Source organism: Coregonus lavaretus, assembly GCF_964263955.1.
Source record: "Coregonus lavaretus genome assembly, chromosome: 4".
NCBI lineage: Eukaryota > Metazoa > Chordata > Actinopteri > Salmoniformes > Salmonidae > Coregonus > Coregonus lavaretus.
This window is the reverse complement of record NC_139991.1, coordinates 49,761,441-49,784,727: the sequence shown is the minus strand read 5'-3', so window position 1 is coordinate 49,784,727 and position 23,287 is coordinate 49,761,441. Positions and strand designations below refer to the sequence as shown.

Below are 23,287 nucleotides of genomic sequence, written 5' to 3'. Positions count from 1 at the left end.
CTATCAAACAGTGGCATCTTGATGGGTGCTGACAGGGTGCTTTTCTCCCTTTTGTTGTTGCTTATCACAGAATAAATTATTTCCTGGTTGTATTGCACACACGCACACATGATAATGCAGAAAATACATTCAACATTTTACCTCGATCAATGTGTGCTATAGTGCATCACGTCCAACAATCATATTGTCAAAAGGTGGAAAAACAGATTACCATCCTTGATAATCTGAATGCCCAGTAGGATATCAGGCAGTTTCTCTCCACACACAGATACAAACACACACTCTCTCTCAAACACACATACAAAATTGAAAAAATGGCATACAACATAATAAAAATACAAGGAGCAATCAAAGAGCTGAAACAGGCCAAGGAGGATTTAGAGGATTTGGATTATTAAGCAGAACACAACTCAGAACCCCAGGGGGGGCATACAGTTTCATAGCCCTACCTAACTACCATGGCCCTAGAACACACTCTCTTTGTTTCTCTTCGATTTTCAAAATCCAGGATACCTAGAATCAACAAGCATATTTGGATTATAATGATAGGAACAACGTTAGCGTCCTGTGTTTGTCAATTTTAGGATTTGTTTTCATTGCGTACTCAATCTCCATCCAGAGCAGGATAATTAATTTGTGGGGTACATTACATCCTATCCATCTCTTATCATTAGATGGATCCCACTACCAGTTACAGCATATTTCCTGCCAATTATATGCATAATAGATTGCTAAAAGCATGTCACCCTGGAGACCTTAGGAGCATTGGCATTTCAATATATTATGTAATGGGGATGAGTGACAACGTTATCTTTGATAACCATTTTGTTAAATGATATCACCATCTCTTTTTTATTAACACCAATTATTACAATGTGTATGGTGTCTGTGATTCATAGAGCTCAAGTGAACTTCATGCACTGTTGCAGTCCTATTCCAAATTTGCAATTGTACATTTTTCCCTCAAGCACGAATTGTGACAGAAGAAATATGGCTCCAATAAGACTGGCTTTAGGAGTTCTTGTTGCAAGCTTGCTGAAGTTCAGGAAATTGCTCGTCCGCACAGTTCAAATCAAATTTGATTTGTCACATGAGCCGAAATGTTTGCTTACTAGCCCTTCCCAACGATGCACAGATATTACAAATAGTAACTACTACATTGACTCTCATACAAAACCCACACACACGACATACATACATACAGTTGAAGTTGGAAGTTTACATACACCTTAGCCAAATACATTTAAACTCAGTTTTTCATAATTCCTGACATTTAATCCTAGTAAAAATTCCCTGTTTTAGGTCAGTTAGGATCACCAATTTATTTTAAGAATGTGAAATGTCAGAATAATAGTAGAGAGAATGATTTATTTAAGCTTTTATTTCTTTCATCACATTCCCAGTGGGTCAGAAGTTTACATACACTTAATTAGTATTTGGTAGCATTGCCTTTAAATTGTTTCACTTGGGTCAAACGTTTCGGGTAGCCTTCCACAAGCTTCCCACAATAAGTTGGGTGAATTTTGGCCCATTCCTCCTGACAGAGCTTGTGTAACTGAGTCAGGTTTGTAGGCCTCCTTGCACGCACACGCTTTTTCAGTTCTGCCCACAAATTGTCTATATTTTGAGGTCAGGGCTTTGTTATGGCCACTCCAATACCTTGACTTTGTTGTCCTTAAGCCATTTTGCCACAATTTGGATGTATGCTTGGTGTCATTGTCGATTTGGAAGACCCATTTGCGACAAAGCTTTAACTTCCTGACTGATGTCTTGAGATATTGCTTCAATATATCCACATAATTTTACTTCCTCATGATGCCATTTATTTTGTGAAGTGCACCAGTCCCTCCTGCAGCAAAGCACCCCCACAGCATGATGCTGCCACCCCCGTGCATAACGGTTGGGATGGTGTTTTTCGGCTTGCAAGCGACCCCCTTTTTCCTCCAAACATAACGATGGTCATTATGGCCAAACAGTTCTATTTTTGTTTCATCAGACCAGAGGACATTTCTCCAAGAAGTACGATCTTTGTCCCCATGTGCAGTTGCAAACCGTAGTCTGGCTTTTCTATGGCGGTTTTGTACGTTTTGTACCAAAGTACGTTCATCTCTAGGAGACAGAACGCGTCTCCTTCCTGAGCGGTATGACGGCTGCGTGGTCCCATGGTGTTTATAATTGCGTACTATTGTTTGTACAGATGAACGTGGTACCTTCAGGCGTTTGGAAATTGCTCCCAAGGATGAACCAGACTTGTGGAGGTCTACAGTTTTTTTTCTGAGGTCTTGGCTGATTTCTTTTGATTTTTCCATGATGTCAAGCAAAGAAGCACTGAGTTTGAAGGTAGGCCTTGAAATACATCCACAGGTACACCTCCAATTGACTCAAATGATGTCAATTAGCCTATCAGAAGCTTCTAAAGCCATGACATAATTTTCTGGAATTTTCCAAGCTGTTTAAAGGCACAGTCAACTTAGTGTATGTAAACTTCTGACCCACTGAAATTGTGATACAGTGAATTATAAGTGAAATAGTCTGTCTGTAAACAATTGTTGGAAAAATTACTTGTGTCATGCACAAAGTAGATGTCCTAACCGACTTGCCAAAACTATAGTTTGTTAACAAGAAATGTATGGAGTGGTTGAAAAATGAGTTTTAATGACTCCAACCTAAGTGTATGTACATACCGATACAACACATACACAAACACACACACACACACAGGCACACACACATATACACACACATACAAACACATTTTCACACTCGTCATATGCTGCTGCTACTCTGTCTAGTCCCTTTACCCTGACTTCATGTATATACAGTATGTATGAGTGTGAAAATGTGTTTGTGTATGTGTGTGTATGTGTGTGTGCATGTGTGTGTGTGTGTGTGTGTGTGTGTGTGTGTGTGTGTGTGTGTGTGTGTGTGTGTGTGTGTGTGTGTGTGTTGTATTGGTATGCATATGTGTGAGAGTGTCAATGTAGTGTGTATGAGTGTGTATCAGAGGAGGCTGGTGGGAAGAGCAATAGGAGGACAGGCTCACTGTAATGGCTGTGATGTAATTAATGGTATCAAACACATCAAACACATGGAAGCCACGTTTGACTCCGTTCCATTAACTCCATTCCAGCCATTACAATGAGCCCATCCTCCTATAGCTCCTCCCACCAGCCTCCTCTGGTGTGTTTATAGTGCATATATATAGGCTTGTGAGTGTGCATAGAGTCAGTGCAAGATAGGGTCAATGCAAATAGTCTGTTTAACCATTTAGCTATTTAGCAGTCTTATGGCTATTTAGCAGCCTTATGGCTATTTAGAAGTCTTATGGCTTGAGGGTAGAAGCTGTCTCGGAGCCTGTTGGTCCGAGAGCTGATTCTCTGGTACCGTTTGTCAGATGGTAGCAGAGTAACTGTCTATGGCTTGGGTGGCTGAAGTCTTTGGCAATATCAATCATAATCAACCAATCATTCCCTCTTCCTCCCTCTATATTTATTTAGGAGAAATATGTAATTAAGTACTAGTGGTTAAGGGCGTTGGGGCCAGGACCGAAAGCTTGCTGGTTCGAATCCCTGAGCTGACTAGGTGAAAAATCTGTCGATGTGTCCTTGAGCAAGGCACTTAACCCTAATTGCTCCTGTAAGTTGCTCCGGATAAGAGTGTCTGCTAAATGAATAAAATGTAAATGTAAAATTACATGAATGTTCATGTACTGTATATTACCAGGTCACAATGTGTTTCTAATGTCAAGAGGAAGTAACTTGCCTCTTTCACCAACAATGAGCCCACCTATAGCACGCATGGCAGCCATTTTGTGCTGCACATCTACACATCAGTTGCTGCAGTGCAGAGGTGAGGAGTATTACTACTGACAACACAGGCATTTGTGGTATAGCTACAGCAAGAGAATCAAGGCACAGTTATGAGCATAATTTATTCTCAAAGTCCTTAAGACATCCCCTAGCTCTGTCCTTTATCCATTTTAGCCATATTTGCTATCGCACAACTCTGGCGACTGAAGACAGGATTAAAATGATGGTAGCCTGGGAGAAGGAGGGAGAGAGGGATGGAGGGAATAGATTGGGGCTTGAGGGAGGGATACATCCAGTATGATGGAGTGTCTTCATCAGGGGACTTCTGCCACTGCAGAGCTTTCTTAATCTGCCCATCACCTGCCACTCGCCTAATGACTTTCTATTTCTGGAAACAGGGAAATGAAGGGACATGCTCCCCAGTAACTCTCTGTGGCTGGACACATCTCAGAGGAAGTTTGCTTTTGGAATGTAAGGTGATTCCATGGAATTTAATAAGAGGTAACTTCACTGTGTCACATGGCCTAACCGCACAACTCATGAAATGTGAGGGGTTTTATTTTGTTCGGAGCCTACATGGAAAGGTAACAATTGGTACAATTGGTAGTGCTAAAACTGAGTTCTAAGATTGAATTATAATAAGGCTGCTTCAAAATTCAAATGCCACACCCTCCTCAACCAACCAATCAAAGCCTAGTTAAATTCACACAAAATCTGGGTTAAATAACAGGGCCTGTTAATTTTAACACCTCAGACTCATTTTGCTCCACTCTACTCCAGAGGACTGTGGACCACAGAGGTGGCAATCAGAAATGAGAAACAGGATCCTGCTGCATCATCAGTAAATCTGCATATTGAATCCTGGTGTAAATCAGGCCAGCAGAGTGACACTTCAGGGAAGTGACCTTGTGGAAACACTAGCCAACGTTACACAGCAGCAACCATATTCCTCCCCACCCCTGCATAATCATCCTGGAGCTTTGTCACAGAAAAACAGCCTGCTCGTAAAATTGCATTCTTTCATTAAAATGTTTTACTGGGAATCTTATTTTCCTTCGTAAATTATCTCCTCCCCAGGAGTGCTACCACGTAGGTAGCTTTTGGGTCCTGCTACACCAGGGATGCGGGCATCTGAATCATAAGGGACCACAGTGGCTCGGGGGTCTGTGTCCCCACATCCATACCCACACATGCAGTCAGAGTCGGCCCAAGCCTTTTGGGGGCAAAGCATTTTAGCGACCACCCTTTTGACAGCGGAGAGAAACATTTGTACGTTTTAGAGTTAAATTACTGCAATTCTACACAAATGTTGCAATTTTAAAGCAAGTTTGCTGCAATTCTACACATTTTCTCATGGAGCGGAAAGAAAATGTTGCTATTTTATAATTAATTTCATGCAAATTCGACTCATTTTGCCATGGGGCGGAGAGAAAAATTTGCAGTTTTACAGCTCCATTTCCTGCAATTCTACTCATTTTGCCAGAGGGTGGAGATTTTTTTTGCAGTTTTCAAAACGATATCTGAGTGAGAGTGACTAACAAAATCAGTGGGGTTCCCCCAGTTGGTAATTCATGATTAATACAAGTTCAGATAGCTCGCTAGACTAACTTACCAATCTAAAAATATTTAGCTGACATGGGCTAATTGAGTGATTGTGAGTGACTAAGATAACAAGAGAAAAACTTCTGATGCACAACCACATTTAGAAATTGCACCTTGTGTATTATACTATTCTAATTCTCAACAGTTAGTTGAGACACCGACTGAGTTCCTAAAAAATAAAGAGATATACACCACCAGTCAAAAGTTTGACCACACCTACTCATTCGCAGGGTTTTCTTTATTTTTACTATTTTGTACAATGTAGAATAATAGTGAAGACATCAAAACTATGAAATAACACATATGGAATCATGTAGTAACCAAAAAAGTGTTAAACAAATCAAAATAAATATTTGAGATTCTTCAAATAGCCACCCTTTGCCTTGATGACAGCTTTGCACACTCTATTTGAAGAATGTCAAATGTTAAATATACTTTTTTAGTCAGTACATGATTCCAGATGTGTTATTTCATAGTTTTGAAGTCTTCACTATTATTCTACAATGTAGAAAATAGCAAAAATAAGAAAAAACCTTGAATGAGTAGGTGTGTCCAAACTGTATACATTTTAATTTTTCATTTTATTTAATAGGGCAGCCAGTTGCCCATCCCTGTGCTACCCAGAAGCACACATCTCTTCCTTTTCATTTATCACAGCAAGGTGTTAGTGTCATGCACAGTTTGACACATGTTCTTCTATGTGCTGTGTTGTTCTTTTTCTCACTTGGTGGGCTACTGTACATGGCTGATTTGGGCTATGCTACAGGTTTAGCCAATATGCTGTGTCCCAATTATTTGTTTGTTTGCCCTGCTGAGGCATGGGTGGATGGAAAGCCAAACGAATGGGTAGCCAGACTACCAAACACAATGAAAGGTAGTTGGCTGAGTGAATGGTGGGTGTAATGGACGGGTTGACCAATAGACAAATACTGTAGTCTGATGAACAGAGGGACAGAAATATGGATGGATGGATATTGCTGTGTATATTTAATTGCAAAAGCGATAGAATAAAGCTTCAATGTGTAGGAAGTGAAGAAGTGTTCTACATTCGAGGAGACAAATGAAGTACAGTGGGAATCCCCCCATATGATCTCATCACTCAGTAACCTCAGGTCAGCCTGCCTGTGGCAGCTGTGTGTGTGTGTGTTCCCTTTCCCCTTAGTTGAATTCCATTTAAAAGCTGATGTGCAACATTACTGAGCTCCCTGTTCTCTTCAGGGCCACTGAATTAGAGTTCTCATCGGGCCTCAAAATTAGAGCCCGGTCTTACCCAAGCTCGGTGAGCTGAAGCCCGAACCCAGGCCCGGTCCAACATCACAGAAATGTAATGAGCCTGAACCCGAAACCCCCCCCCCCCCCCGAAAACAGTATATTGATTTAAACTGGTGTTGAGAACAATGCGGTAGCGGAGTGAGGAGACGAGGAAACAGCCCTTGTCTTAGAAAAGCGCGGAGAGAGGGAAACTGGGCCCGGCCCATAGGGTTCGGGCTGAGAATGAGAACTCTACACTTAATCAAGAGAAAGATGTCTCAGCATATACACGCATTTCATTACACACACATTGCACTTCACGACTTCACAGCCCCAACAAGAAACTGCTAGTTACAGAGACACTTTGGCCCAAAAACCTTGTTTGTTTGAAATTCTGCTATTAAGCCACCCATAGGGCTGTGAACTTTTTAAAGCCAAAAGGAAAGGAGGTGATGGTTGAGGCTTCCAGGCTACAAAAATCAATTGGTTTGGGCAGATAAATTCCTGTGTGGTGTCTTAGAAAAATAACAAGTCCACGGCTTGCCCTGGGCATCACCAGGGCAGTGGAAATACATCTTCGTTTTGATTAACGTTGGCATGTTGCTGGAACCTCTTAAGCAGTGCTAAGGCTTGGGGAGACGGGGGGGACGGGCCAGGGATGAGGACTTGATAAATATAGCCAGGCTTGGCAGATCAGTGGATGCTCTCAGGCCATCCCAGCACACACTAATGCCTGTACACATATAAACACACGCGCACAAACACACACACACGCAGACACACACGCACACACACACACACACACACAAACACATCCACACACATTATCCTGCTCTTCATTTTTCTGCTTCTGCCTCACCAAAACCTATTGAAGTGTCTGGGGCACGTCCCCCCTCCAGCAAGAGGTATCAGGAGAAAAGAGTGTACAGGCTAGAAAGATTAGGGCTTACTCTAGACATATGACAACATTTACATTTATGTCATTTAGTATTGTGTGTGCGTTTTTTTTGTGCACTTGAGTGTGTGTGTGTGTGCGTGATAACATGATATGATGAGGATATGAAATATTATGAAAGGGAAATTAAAAACCACAACTTACAATAGCAACTTCCAGGACTTAAAACTCACATTGCATTACTGTAAGAAAACCACCAAGTAAAATGCCATTGCAACCAAACTCATCACTGCAGTACTACACAGTAAATGTGCTTGCTCACCAGACAGGAAACATCTTAGTTTTGGTCTCTATTGATGTCTTTGTGCCTGTGTTTTCACCATAGGCCGCAGCATCTCACTGTGAAGTTGGACTCACAGCCATATTAAATCAATATTGGAAGTGCAGGGCCTTGTTCTCTGTGTTTATAGATCCAGGCTGTGCGTCAGACTCAGCTTCCTCTCCACCTACAGATCGTTGTCTGTCTGCTACGCGACTGCAGGATCAGCGGCTAAATTTACTTCTGCCATTACCTCCTATTTATAGTGGGATAGATAGACCCACAACTGATTTTGGATGATAGTATTTCTGACAAAGCATAACAGTTTCAATATTCTGTGTATCAGCCTTAATTTGTGTGGGCAGTGGACTCAAATACATATTTTATTGTTTTGTTAAAACTTATTTTTATTTTATTTTGTTCTGGTTTACTTTTGGGAATCAATGCAAATTGATTTCTGTTATACTGTTGTCCTCCTAAACTCTATCTGTTTTTCTCTTTCTTGTAATATACTATTTTTGTTATTTTCAACTGCCTTTGTGTGGTTTATTTTAGGTATATAATATGGAGTGTTTCTTATCAAACGCCTGAAGGACTAATTATTCCTTCCACTTAAATTGAAAATAATATCAACATATTGGATTATATTGGATGAAATTAATGTGATAAAAGTGTTTCTTGATTTGATAACTTTTCTGCCTCACTATAATGAGCTATATTTGCCCTCAGTTGAGACAGTCCAATCATGATATACAGAACCAGTCAAAGGTTTGGACAAACCTACTCATTCAAGGGTTTTTCTTTATTTTTACTATTTTCTACATTGTAGAATAATAGTGAAGACATCACAACTATGAAATAACACATATGGAATCATGTAGTAACCAAAAAAGTGTTAAACAAATCAAAATACATTTTATATTTGAGATTCTTCAAATAGCCACCCTTTGCCTTGATGACAGCTTTGCACATTCTTGGCATTCTCTCAACCAGCTTCACCTGGAATGCTTTTCCAACAGTCTTGAAGGAGTTTCCACATATGCTGAGCACTTGTTGGCTGCTTTTCCTTCACTCTGCATTCCAACTCATCCCAAACCATCTCAATTTGGTTGAGGTCGGGGGATTGTGGAAGCCAGGTCATCTGATGCAGCACTCCATCACTCTCCTTCTTGGACAAATAGCCCTTACACAGCCTGGAGGTGTGTTGGGTCATTGTCCTGTTGAAAAACAAATGATAGTCCCACTAAGCCCAAACCAGATGAGATGGTATATCGCTGCAGAATGCTGTGATAGCCATGCTGGTTACGTGTGCCTTGAATTCGAAATACATCACAGACAGTGTCACCAGCAAAGCACCCACACACAATAACACCTCCTCCTCCATGCTTTATGGTGGGAACTACACATGCAGCGATCATCCATTCACCCACACCGCATCTCACAAAGACACAGCGGTTTGAACCAAAAATCTCAAATTTGGACTCCACACTAAAGGACAAATTTCCACCGGTCTAATGTCCATTGCTCGTGTTTCTTGTCCCAAGCAGGTCTCTTCTTCTTATTGGTGTCCTTTAGAAGTGGTTTCTTTGCAGCAATTCGACCATGAAGGCCTGATTCACACAGTCCCCTCTGAACAGTTGATGTCGAGATGTGTCTGTTACTTGAACTCTGTAAAGCATTTATTTGGCCTGCAATTTCTGAGGCTGGTAACTCTAATGAACTTATCCTCTGCAGCAGAGCTAACTCTGGGCCTTCCATTCCTGTGGTGGTTCTCAAGAGAGCCAGTTCCTCATAGCGCTTGATGGTTTTTGCGACTGCACTTGAAGACACTTTCAGAGTTCTTGAAATGTTCCGGATTGACTGACCTTCATGTCTTAAAGTAATGATGGACTGTCGTTTCTCTTTGCTAATTTAAGCAGTTTTTTTTTTCATAATATGGACTTGGTCTTTTACCAAATAGGGCTATCTTCTGTATACCCCCACTACCTTGTCACAACACAACTGATTGGCTCAAACGCACTAAGAAGGAAATTAATCCCACAAATTAACTTTTAAGAAGGCACAACTGTTAATTGAAATGCATTCCAGGTGACTACCTCATGAAGCTGGTTGAGAGAATGCCAAGAGTGTTTAAAGCTGTCATCAAGGCAATGGGTGACTATTTGAAGAATCTCAAATATCAAATATATTTTGATATGTTTAACACTTTTTTGGTTACTACATGATTACATATGTGTTATTTCATAGTTTTGATGTCTTCACTATTATTCTACAATACAAAAATAGTAAAAATAAAGAAAAACCCTTGAATGAGTAGGTGTGTCCAAACCTTTCAGTTGAATGTAACTGTAGTGTGAGACAGATTAAATGATTAATCATTTACTCAGTGTAAAACAATACTTGGCTTTGAGTAGGCACATTCTTATAATTCTATATAATTCTGATAACATGGGTGATAATTGAGGACTGACACAATCAGACGCACGCACACAAGCACACGCACACACGCACGCACACACACGCATGCACACACACACACGCACGCACAAACACACACGCACACAAACACACACACACACACACACACATACACTTCCTAATACTCAAATATCTCCCACATACACAGTCCAACTATTCAACATCGGTAACACTAAGAGCAGGTTTGTCAGTCAAGAAGACAGTCAGGACTTCTCTGGCTCCACACAGTGTGACTGGTTAGTGGCTATACTTATCCCATTGAAAATGTGCTGTGTGTGCTTCTTCCCTCATCGACTCCTCGCCCGGCCCTGACTCAGCAGCCATTGTCAATTCTGTTTACTTTTGTCATGCTTGACTTCCTGCTATCCAGAGTCCTCTCTGCCAGAACCTCTTCATCTGCCTGTCACTTAGGACAACAAAAATATGACAAGACACTCTCTCCAGGGGGCTAGGAGGGGGCTGGAGGAGGCTGGATAAGGCTAGAGGAGGCTGGAGGAGGCTAGAGGTGTGTGTGTACCTGAATAAGATCATGTTGTTAAAAAAACCTTGTTAAAGATCACTTGTGGGAGCAGCAGAATGTTGTTGCTGATATTACCCTAATTCTTAAATGCATTCCTTTTATATCCAACTCCTGTGGGAAACATTTGAACATATTTAAATATTGCATATTTATGTGTATAGATGGCATACCTTGATGGCATTGGTGGAGATCTGGATCTCGTGGAGTTTTCGCATGGTGCCATCTCGGTCGATGAAGTATGAGGACGCCAGCTGGTGCAGGGCCTCCACATTCTGAGTGGCGTTGACCAGCTTTCGGTCCAGCTTGTTCTTGGCCATGTACATGGTCAACGCCTCCTCGCCTACAGGGAAGACAGGAAGTGGGACTTGTTTTATGATACAGTGCAGTATGATACCATTGTTGACTTACTCTTTTCCTTGGTAGAATCATTCACTTATGTTCACTTTGTTGTCCATCAGTGGCTAGTTAGGCACCAAGTATTGAAGTACTGAAGTTTCCAAGCCATCTCCATAACTTCACTGTAATCATAATTCTGACTTTGCTGATAACTACTTTGTTGAGGGAAAATGTATTTTCTACGATTGTGATATGTTGTTGTCTCACCTAGCTATCTTAAGATGAATGCACTAATGTAAGTCGCTATGGATAAGAGCATCTACTCAATGACTAAAATGTCAAATCAACATTTTAATAAGAACAGTCTATGTTCCCCTAATAACTCCATATGATGTGTTTATAAAGGGTGAAGAGGTTAACATTTACATTTACGTCATTTAGCAGACGCTCTTATCCAGAGCGACTTACAAATAGGTGCATTCACCCTATAGCCAGTGGGATAACCACTTTACAATATGTTTTTTTTTTTTTTTTTTTTTTTTTTGTGTGTTGGGGCGTAAGTGAGTGGAAGAAGCACACACAGCACATTCTCAACGGGATAAGTATAGCCACTGTAACCAGTCACACTGTGTGGCCGTCCCCAGGTGGTAAGGGTAGGTAACAACACATCCGCCACGCTGATCCTCAACACGGGGGCCCCTCAGGGGTGCGTGCTCAGTCCCCTCCTGTACTCCCTGTTCACTCATGACTGCATGGCCAGGCACGACTCCAACACCATCATTAAGTTTGCCGATGACTCAACAGTGGTAGGCCTGATCACCGACAACGACGAGACAGCCTATAGGGAGGAGGTCAGAGACCTGGCCATGTGGTGCCAGGACATCAACCTCTCCCACAACGTGATCAAGACAAAGGAGATGATTGTGGACTACAGGAAAAAGAAGAGGACCGAGCATGCCCCCATTCTCATCGATGGGGCTGTAGTGGAGCAGGTTGAGAGCTTCAAGTTCCTTGGTGTCCACATCACCAACAAACTAACATGGTCCAAAAACACCAAGACAGTCGTGAAGAGGGCACAACAAAACCTATTCCCCCTCAGGAGACTGAAAAGATTTGGCATGGGTCCTCAGATCCTCAAAAGGTTCTACAGCTGCACCATCGAGAGCATCTAGACTGGTTGCATCACTACCTGGTATGGCAACTACTCGGCCTCCGACCGCAGGGCACTACAGAGGGTAGTGCGTACGGCCCAGTACATCACTGGGGCCAAGCTTCCTACCATCCAGGACCTCTATACCAGGCGGTGTCAGAGGAAGGCCCTAAAAATGGTCAAAGACTCCAGCCACCCTAGTCATAGACTGTTATTTCTGCTACCACACGGGAAGCGGTACTGGAGGGCCATGTCTAGGTCCAAGAGTCTTCTAAACAGCTTCTACCCCCAAGCCATAAGACTCCTGAACATCTAATCAAATGGCTACCCAGACTATTTTTTTGTGTTATTTTTATTTATTTATATTTTTGGGCTATTCTTTCTTAAAACTGCATTGTTGGTTAAGGGCTTGTAAGTAAGAATTTCACTGTAAGGTCTACACCTGTTGTTTTCGGCACGTGACAAATACAATTTGATTTGATTTGATTGCTTTCACACCGAGGGAATAACCTTTAGTAGTGAACATCCTGGCACCACAGGGGAAGAAGTGAACACTCCAGCAGAAAGCCCTGAACCTTTACAGAGCAACAAACAATGACTAACGCCTGTTAGTTAAAACGAAATAAAGGTCAATTGAACAGCATAAACAGCTCATTTTTCCTCCGCCGCCCTCTCCTTGCCATTCAAAGAGCATACAAGCCAAGTTATCTGGAACTCATTCATGAACATGTCACATATGTTCACAACTCCCTGCATCATGATTGGTTATTTGGCCCTTGGTCACTTAGCTTGTGGTGGCCGTGACCGGGGGCGGCTTTCAAGCCCACGTCTCATGCCTGTCCAACCAGCAGTACCATGGCATGGGAAGAGGACAGACCCACTCTCTATCTGCTCTCCCTGCTCTTCCCCGGGTAAAGGAAGGTTATGTACACACCCTTGGCCTACTGCACAAGGATAATGATACTACATTAACCCTCTATCGCTATAGCTTTGTGCCTCTCCTGTTTATTCTGAAGTAGGTCTCCTGTACATAAATATGTTACTTTACTGCTCTTGCCTCAGTGAAGTCAGGCCCAGCAGGCGTAGCTTTATTTTATCTTTGTGGATGAACTTTTCATAAGAAATACATTGTCTCACATTTTACAGCGGCAGCTCCTTGGCGCTGGGCCTCAATAATGACTCAATTGATTCATACCTATGGCTGAGCCTTTAGCGTTCTAAAGCTCTGTCTCAGTCTATGGTCAATTATGTTTTCCCATTTTTATGGATTTACATTATTGCCAAACAGGGGCACAATTTTATTGGCTACTGTAATGAAATAATACAAGATGATGGATATATAAAAGCAATACATGAGGGGAAGGTATCGATTTACCTGTATATCATTAACACTGTCTGCTGTCTGGTGCTAGGACTGCCTACTGGTGCTTAAAAGCAATGGAATTGCAAGACGTAGGTACTCTACTGAGGAGTTAATGGTACCTGTGTGTGTTACTGTATATCTTACAGGATATATTACATTCTATTATTATACTTCACAATGGCAAAATGTGCACTGTTCAATAGTTTACATATACCTTAGCCAAATACATTAAACTCAGTTTTTCACAATTCCTGACATTTAATCATAGTAAAAATTCCCTGTCTTAGGTTAGTTAGGATCACCACTTATTTATTTCATCACATTCCCAGTGGGTCAGAAGTTTACATACACTCAATTAGTATTTGGTAGCATTGCCTTTAAATTGTTTAACTTGGGTCAAATGTTTCGGGTAGCCTTCCACAAGCTTCCCACAATAAGTTGGGTGAATTTTGGCCCATTCCTCCTGACAGAGCTGGTGTAACTGAGTCAGGTTAGCTGGCCTCCTTGCTCGCACACATTTTTTCATTTCTGCCCACAAATTTTCTATAGGATTGAGGTCAGGGCTTTGTGATGGCCACTCCAATACCTTGACTTTGTTGTCCTTAAGCCATTTTGCCACAACTTTGGAAGTATGCTTGGGGTCATTGTCCATTTGGAAGACCCATTTGCCACCAAGCTTTAACTTCCTGACTGATGTCTTGAGATGTTGCTTCAATATATCCACATAATTTCCCTTCCTCATAATGCCATCTATTTTGTGAAGTGCACCAGTCCCTCCTGCAGAAAAGCACCCCCACAGCATGATGCTGCCACCCCCGTGCTTCACGGTTGGGATGGTGTTCTTCGGCTTGCAAGTGTCCCCCTTTTTCCTCCAAACATAACAATGGTCATTATGGCCAAACAGTTCTATTTTTGTTTCATCAGACCAGAGGACATTTCTCCAAAAAGTACGATCTTTGTCCCCATGTGCAGTTGCAAACCGTAGTCTGTCTTTTTTATGGCGGTTTTGGAGCAGTGGCTTCTTCCTTGCTGAGCGGCCTTTCAGGTTACGTTGATATAGGACTCGTTTTACTGTGGATATAGATACTTTTGTACCTGTTTCCTCCAGCATCTTCACAAGGTCCTTTGCTGTTGTTCTGGGATTTATTTGCACTTTTCGCACCAAAGTACATTAATCTCTAGGAGACAGAACGCGTCTCCTTCCTGAGTGGTATGACGGCTGCATGGTCCCATGGTGTTTATACTTGCGTACTATTGTTTGTTTGTACAGATGAACGTGGTACCTTCAGGCATTTGGAAATTGCTCCCAAGGATGAACCAGACTTGTGGAGGTCTACAATTTATTTTCTGAGGTCTTGGCTGATTTCTTTTGATTTTCCCATGATGTCAAGCAAAGAAGCACTGAGTTTGAAGGTAGGCCTTGAAATACATCCACAGGTACACCTCCAATTGACTCAAATGATGTCAATCAGAAGCTTCTAATCCATGATATCATTTTCTGGAATTTTCCAAGCTGTTTAAAGGCACAGTCAACTTAGTGTATGTAAACTTCTGACACACTGAAATTGTGATACAGTGAATTATAAGTGAAATAATCTGTCTGTAAACAATTGTTGGAAAAATTACTTGTGTCATGCACAAAGTAGATGTCCTAACCGACTTGCCAAAACTATAGTTTGTTAACAAGACATTTGTGGAGTGGTTGAAAAACAAGTTTTAATGACTCCAACCTAAGTGTATGTAAACTTCCGACTTCAGCTGTATGAATCAAAACATATGCAGAGTAAAAGACAGATGTGCAAACACACATACACATGATACATCCGCATACACGCACGGACACACACACACACACACATACACGCTCCTTTTAGCTTATAAAGTGAATCTGGCGAAGAGCACATCGTCTTTTCTGTACTCCTTTATCACTTTAGATGTAATAGCTGTGGGCCTGCAGGCCAGCTTTCAGTAAAGTCCTGGTTTCTGGGTTTATCGACTCACATAATGGTGTTCTTTAATGTGCAACCCATAGATTGAGATGAGTGACTTCTAGGCCATAACGCTCTGAAATGCCTTCAAGGTTAAATATGATCTGGTGATAAAAGAGAGAGTATGTGACAGAGAGAAAAATAAAGAAAGAGTAAGAGTGAGAAGAAAGAGTAAGAGAGAGAAAGAAAACAGCAAACAGAGAAAAATAACGATAGCCTGCAATATTGCAATCAGTTCTGTGTGTCAATATTCCCCTCATCTATCATCAACCTTTAATCACCTCTGCATTTGTGGCAGCAGTGAATCATCCTGCTTGGGAATGGATTTATTTTGAACATATTAATACTTTACCTTAGCATCATATTTCGCTTCAATATCACATTTCAGAATTCCATAATTAGTGTGTTAGTGTGAATCACCTTGCAGGCTTATACTTTATATTGCAACTCTAAACCTCTCCCTATGAAATCACCCACCCTTGCCTTAACTGAATTATTAAACAGACTGTTTGACATTCAAGTGAAGTCCTAGATTTATACAGAAAAGCTAGGTTTCTATAGGATGAGCTCCTCAGTGACAGGTTGATATACCAATGTTTAATCAGATTAAACTAAGTCAAATGTTATCTTAACAGGACAGAACCATGAGAGGAAGTGCAGCTTTTAGAGGGGGTTTGCCATTATATTATGGCAAGCCAGACATAAGCTCATTTGACAGTCAAAATCACCAATTTACTCATTGATATCTCATCTACATGTACATGTATTACCCATTATTTCCCCATCAATTCCCCATTAATAAGCCATCAGAAAAGTGGCATGGACATTAACAGAACTTTGCCTAAATAAGGTCATGCGGAAGCAATTTGGAGTCATCACCTGGCAGCCCGGGAGCCCACAAGCCACTGTTGTGGCTCACCAAGGATGTCTTAGTAAAGTAGAAGCAGATATATACTTTCTCACCTCCCAAGGTGGCGGATATGAGGATGTGGGTTCCATATTTCTTGATGATGGTGTCAATGAACTGCTGAGTGGAGGGTCGTCGCCCTAGCAACCGGACACTGCGCTGGAAGTCTGGCATAAGCGGCACGGGGTTCCGGATCAGGTCCCTCCTCTCGATGGCTGTGTTCCTCACCTTCCAACGCGCAAACTCCCTACAAGGAAAACAGCATAGGTAAATGCTTATGCCTTTAGATATTCATCAATGGTATTATGACAACCATTTATGCAACAGCAACAAACCGCACTGGGGGCAAGAACCATAACTCTATAGCAAGCATCTTCCCTGTTGACATAATGTCATCAATGCCATACTCATCTAATGTCTAAAATGTCAGTTACTGTTCACAATAGCTAGCGGCAATGTTAACACGAGTGTAAGTCAATTGTGATCAAATTCTTATTGAAAGGGAAGAGGTATTGCCATCACTAAGTAAGATAATAAAATATTAGAAGCACATGGCACTCTGTAATTGCACTGAATTAGCTGATTTAGCTCTGCTCCAAGCAGAGAACTGCCAGTGAACATCATCTCACGCCATTGAGTCACCATGTTATCTAATCAAGGCAAATGCCAAGCATGGCTGTGGGCTATCTCTGATTCTCTGTAGGTCCTGATTGTGTAAATGATCAGTATTAAACCAAACCCCTTTGCCACGGGCCAGATCTGGGTCCTGCAACCTGGCAATCGCCTGATCTCTAATTGAATCACAATCATAGACCAATATTCTCACAGATTACACTAAAATGTCTACTATAGACATCCAATTATAAAACAAATCAATTATGTCCCTATTGTGTAAATTGTATGGTCTAATAACTGCAATGGGAATGCTGGTCCATCATTACCCCAGGGAATGGCTGGGGAAACAATTGAAAGAGTTATGTGATTCCACAAACAAGAAAAGCATAGCATTTTACATATATTGCATTGCACAGTAATCCAGGTGTTATTCAGAATTATTTCCCTGCTATTACATTTAACAACGGCATAGCTATGACATAATCAGCCTTTGCCATATGTGTTTGACGCAGTAGGATTAGGGGTGTCTCAAATATAAATATCCCCCCAGCTATAATTCTTTGATTAGTATTCCCACGGGGGGCCAAAATGAAAAATGTATGCACTCACTAACTGTAAGTCGCTCTGGATAAGAGCATCTGCTAAATTACTAAAATGTAAAATGTATTCATTGTCTGAAATAATCCCCCTGGCAGACCAGTTGTCCTTTTAATTTCCATGAGCCAGCTTGCAGTTTGCATGTTTAGCAACACAGGCCCGCCAAATAATTGTTACACTTTGAATGGGAGGAAGAAGGACAGTGTTATAATAAAAATGTCACTTGGCAGCTTGAAGACGTAGGCTATGTATAGTATCCACTTACATTTTTGACACCTTGGTAGTCAGACAGGTTTGTAAATCTCATTCAACAGGTTGGGTCCTTCGGCAATTTAAGAGGATTTTATAAGAGATTGCACTAGTTTGAGAGATACCACTGCCCGTTAATTCAATTGTGAAGCAGGGATTTTTGTCCCATCTACCCTATCATACTCATGCAAACACACAGACACCTGCACGAATGCACACACACAAAACTAGCTGCCGTTTTACAGGCTCCTGACCAATTTGGCTATTTTGCGTGTTCTTTTGCGCATAACTTTTTTTTTGTTGGTACATAATGTTTCCACTATTGTTTCCTATGACCGAAAAGAGCTTCTGGACATCAGAACAGCGATCACTAACCTCGATTTGGATGAAGATTTCTACTTCAACGAGTCGGCGGCACAGGACATACTGCTCACCCCGGACCAGGCACTAATCCCAGAGACTTGGAAAATGAAGAGACGGCGTAAGAGAGTCTGACGTACCCTGACGAAATTACATCAGTGAATAAATAATCTGCATCTACCCTCCGTTCTATTGGCGAACGTACAATCACTGCAGAACAAACTGGACGAGCTCCGTTCGAGACTATCCTATCAACGGGACCTGAAGAACTGTAATATCCTGTTTCTCGGAGTCATGGCTGAACAAGGACATAGATAACATACTGTACATCTAGCTGATTTTACTATGCTTTGGCAGGATCGAACGACAGCCTCGGGTAAACTCAAGGGGGAAGGTGTGTCTTTTTATTAACAACAGTTGGTGCGCATTCTCTAATATTAAGGAAGTATAGAGGTTCTGCTCACCTGAGTTAGAATATCTCATGATCAGCTGTAGACCATACTATTTACCAAATTTTCATCTATATTTTTCGTAGCTGTCTATTTACCACAACAAACCGATGATGGCACGAAGACTGCACTCAACAAGCAGTATAGGGCCATAAGCAAACAAGAAAATGCTCATCCAGAGGACGGTGATTTTAATACAGGTAAACTGAAATCTGTCTTACCTAATTTCTACTAGCATGTCATCTGTGGAACTAGAGAAGAAAAAACCCTAGATAACCTTTACTCCACACACAGAAATGCATATAAAGCTCTCCCTCGCACTCCATTTGGCAAATCGAACCATAACTCTATCCTGCTGATTCCTGCTTACAAGCAAAAACTCAAAAAGGAAGTACCAGTGACGCGCTCAATACGGAAGTGGTCCAATAAAGCAGATGCTAAGTTACAGGACTGTGTTGATAGCAGAGACTGGAATATGTTCCGAGACTCATCCGATGGCATTGAGGAGTTTACCATATCATGAACCAGCTTCATTAATAAGTGCATCGACGAGGTCGTCCCCACAGTGACCGCACGTACATATCCCAACCAGAAGCCATGGATTACAGGCACTGAGCTAAAGGCTAGAGCTGCCGCTTTCAAGGAAGGGGGACACTAATCCGGACACCTATAAGAAATCCTGCTACAACCTCCGGCGAGCCATCAAACAGGCAAAGCATCAATACAGAACTAAGATTGAACCCTACTACGCCAGCTAAGATTGAATCCTACTACACTTGTCGGATGTGGCAGGGCTTGCAAACTATCACAGATTACAAAGGGAAACCCAGCCGTGAGCTGCCCAGTGACGAAAGCCTACCAGACAAGCTAAATGCCTTTTATGCTCACTTCGAGGCAAGCAACACTGAACCATGCATGAGAGCACCAGCTCTTTCGGACAACTGTGTGATCACGCACCTTTAAACAGGTTAACATTCACAACACCGCAGGGCCAGACAGATTACCAGAACATCTACTCAGAGCATGCGCTGACCAGCTGGCAAGTGTCTTCACTGACATTTTCAACCTCTCCCTGACCCAGTCTGTAATACCTACCTGTTTCCAGCAGAACACCATAGTCCCTGTGCCCAAGAACACCAAGGTAACCTGTCTAAATTACTATCACCCCGTAGAATTCACATCTGTAGCCATGAAATGCTTTGAAAGGCTGGTCATGGCTCACATTAACACCATAATCCCAGACACCCTGGACCCACTCCAATTTGTGCTCCACCCAAACAAATCCACAGAAGACGCAATATCTATTGCACTCCACATTTCCATCTCCCACCTGGACAAGAGGAACACCTATGTGAGAATGCTGTACATTGACTACAGCTCACCGTTCAACATCATAGTGCCCTCCAAGCTTATAACTAAGCTAAGGACCCTGGGACTAGGGCTGTTATGGGGACCATATTACCACCACACCGGCGGTCATGAGTCATAACTGCAATCAAATTCCATGTGAACGTTTAGGCATGGTAACTAGGCTTCTCCAAGCTCTGATGATGCTGATGGGCATTGGTAGCCTACCAAACATGCTAACTGCCTGGTACTCAGCATTCTATTGTCCCTCTAATCACTCTGACATCAATGCAAATGTATTGGGAAATCAAATCAAGCGCTTAATGAGAGCCCATGAGCTCATGTTGCGCAACATCTTTATAGGCTGTGCCATTGCGTGAGAAAACATAGTTTGATGGCCTCTATTAAAAATAGGAGGACCCCATCAGCTTTCTATAGGCTAGGCCTACTATATGTATTTTTCAACTTTCCTAATATTAAGCACATTGCTTCGCTTTACAACAGGAGTATAGCCTACCTGGATACCATGAAAATCAACCACGGGAAAATCCTTGTCCATTCACTATTTAAGTGTATAGTTGACATGTATTTTTTTCTCCTGCCCTTTTCCCGAGACAGGTGCATGGTAATGGTCCATTCTAAATCAAAACTAATTTAATGATGTATTATCACTTGTTAATGATGCCCAGCGTGTGCAGTACAGTGTATGCGACTTTTTCAAATCATAGTCGCACACCTCATGTAGCCTAGCCAATAGGCCTATATGGTTTGACAAGGTTTGTATCACAACTAAAGTGACCAAATAACTTCTTAAAATTAAGTACATTAATCCGCTTTACAACCAGTGTAGAGACTAACTGGCATACATAGGTGAGTTTGGGGAAGATAATTTTCACCATAAAAATGCACCTCTATAATAAAGCATTACATGCATAATCACATTTGCTGTCACTTTTGAGAACAGTGTCCATTGCATTTTGGAACATTCGCACTTATAGCCTACTGCCATGTGCGCATTGCTGCACTTATAATGTGAAGAAATAGCCTAATAGTTTATCAACATTTTAAGCTAAACGTTCTGATCTGTTGCATCAGCCTAATTGCTTTTAAAAGTTTTTTTGATGCGAGTGGTTATATTAATATGGGATCAATCGCATCCCACAACTGTCCCTGAGTATGTTTGGAATATTTATTTCTCGCACAGAAGGACAAGCTGACCACAAACATTTTTTGACTCATCACATACTCTGCTGCTACCGTTTATGATCTATCCTGTTGCCTAGTCACTTTCTTAATCGCCACGCCAATCTACCTCAATTACCTCTTACTCCTGCACATCGACTCGGCACTGGAACCCCATGCATAGAGCCAAGTTATCGTTACTCATTGTGTATTTATTATTATGTGTTATTACTTTTCTATTATTTCTCAATTTTCTCTCTGCATTGTAGGGAAGGGCCCGTATGTAAGCATTTAAATGTTAGTCTACACCTGTTGTTTACGAAGCATGTGACAAACACAATTTGATTTGATTTGATTTGAAACACATGCACACACACACACACACACACACACACATACACAGCCCTTGATGAAGGTGCGGTGTCTCTGTGACAAGTGAATCTCTCTCTCTCTCTCAGCCTTCTGAAAAGCACTTTCTTATTACAGCTTTTCAAGGGGATGGGAACAAATGTATGCAAATTGCATTGTGGCTCGTTTTGCATCAACAAATATTAAGGTAAAGTAGGGAAGATAATGAGGCATATTAGGTCTCCACGTGAAATCACTCATAAGGTAGGTAGCACACTTGTGTGGGTGTGTCTGTGTGTGTGCGTGCATTATGTGTATGGATGTGTAATTGTATATGTCTATATGTGAGCTTCTGTATATGAAAGTGTACTTGTGTGTGTGTGTGTCTGTGCGTCTGTGTGTCTGTGTATCAGTGTGTAATTGTCTCAGCACGAGTGAGTGAGGGAGAGATGGAGATAAAGAGAGAGAAAAAGACAAAGAGGAAGGGAGAAATGAAGAAAGCTACAATCTGGTCCAATTTGTGCTTATCTCTCCACTGTGTTTGGCTCATGTTCGAGAAAAAGGCAGCAGCCCTATTCAGTTTTCTCATTTGCTGCAACCCTGTCCATTGGATCCATGTCAATGAGGACTTCAATGTGTTCATAGAGTCCATTGTAGTGAAAGGACCCTGTGGTTTAGCTTTGGACTCTATCCTCTATTATCTCTTGACACAATAAAACAGATGCAGGCTAAATGCAGGTTAACACAGGGCCCAGGTAAAATAGCACTACTCATTAGTAAGAAAAGCCCAAACAAATCAAGTCTGACTCAATTACCTAGTTTATCATTCATTACCTGATCTGCTGAAATAGTTGGCATGTGTGCAAAGGCACACACAATATGGGTTGTGCTGTAAATGTAAAGCAGGATATGAAATGACTCATGATGTTATCTAGGCAATATGTTCTAGTAATAATGTGTCAATACAATGTTGTCTGACAGAAAATTCTAATTCCATTGCACATGCTGATTGCACATATGCGAACAGTAATTCTGCTGTACTATAACAGCACCGAAGGCATACTTCGTCGCAGGTACACCACCAAGGCCTATTTTCCTCTCCTAGACTCACCAACCCTCAAGTGTTCCTCACCATGATTAAACTGTGAGTAGCTCCTTGGGCCCTTCAAATTGACCTATTACTTAGTTCCAATTCTCAGAGTCGATGAACTGGGTTCAATTTCCCCGTGCATTGCTCGGCAGTAACACCTTTCATTGGCCGTGTTCAGCATGCTATTACCATCAGACTCCCTTTTTTCTGCACTCCAGTACTTGGATTGTGTCCAAAGTCCCATGCATTAATCAGTATATACGCCTACTTTTACAGGCAATAGAGAGATTGGCCAGCAGTCTTGATAGTGTGATGATATGGCCTAATAAATGGGACATGTAAATGAATGGTCTCTGTCAACGTCTCTGTTAAAATAACAGGTAATAAAATGGTGAGGGTTAATAAAGTATATTCACATGAAGACAAGGACAG

General features: G+C 41.6%; 1 protein-coding gene across 1 annotated transcript in view; it reads right to left on the bottom strand.

Moving 5' to 3' along the window:
* Positions 1–23,287, bottom strand: part of brinp1 (bone morphogenetic protein/retinoic acid inducible neural-specific 1) — a 121,741-nt gene that overhangs the window by 65,261 nt on the left and 33,193 nt on the right. The window contains exons 2-3 of the mRNA XM_084159698.1: positions 16,675–16,865; positions 11,045–11,214 (exon numbers count right to left, since the gene is read on the bottom strand). Coding sequence (XP_084015824.1) covers positions 11,045–11,214; positions 16,675–16,865 — 361 coding nt within the window. The remainder of the gene's footprint in view (positions 1–11,044; positions 11,215–16,674; positions 16,866–23,287) is intronic.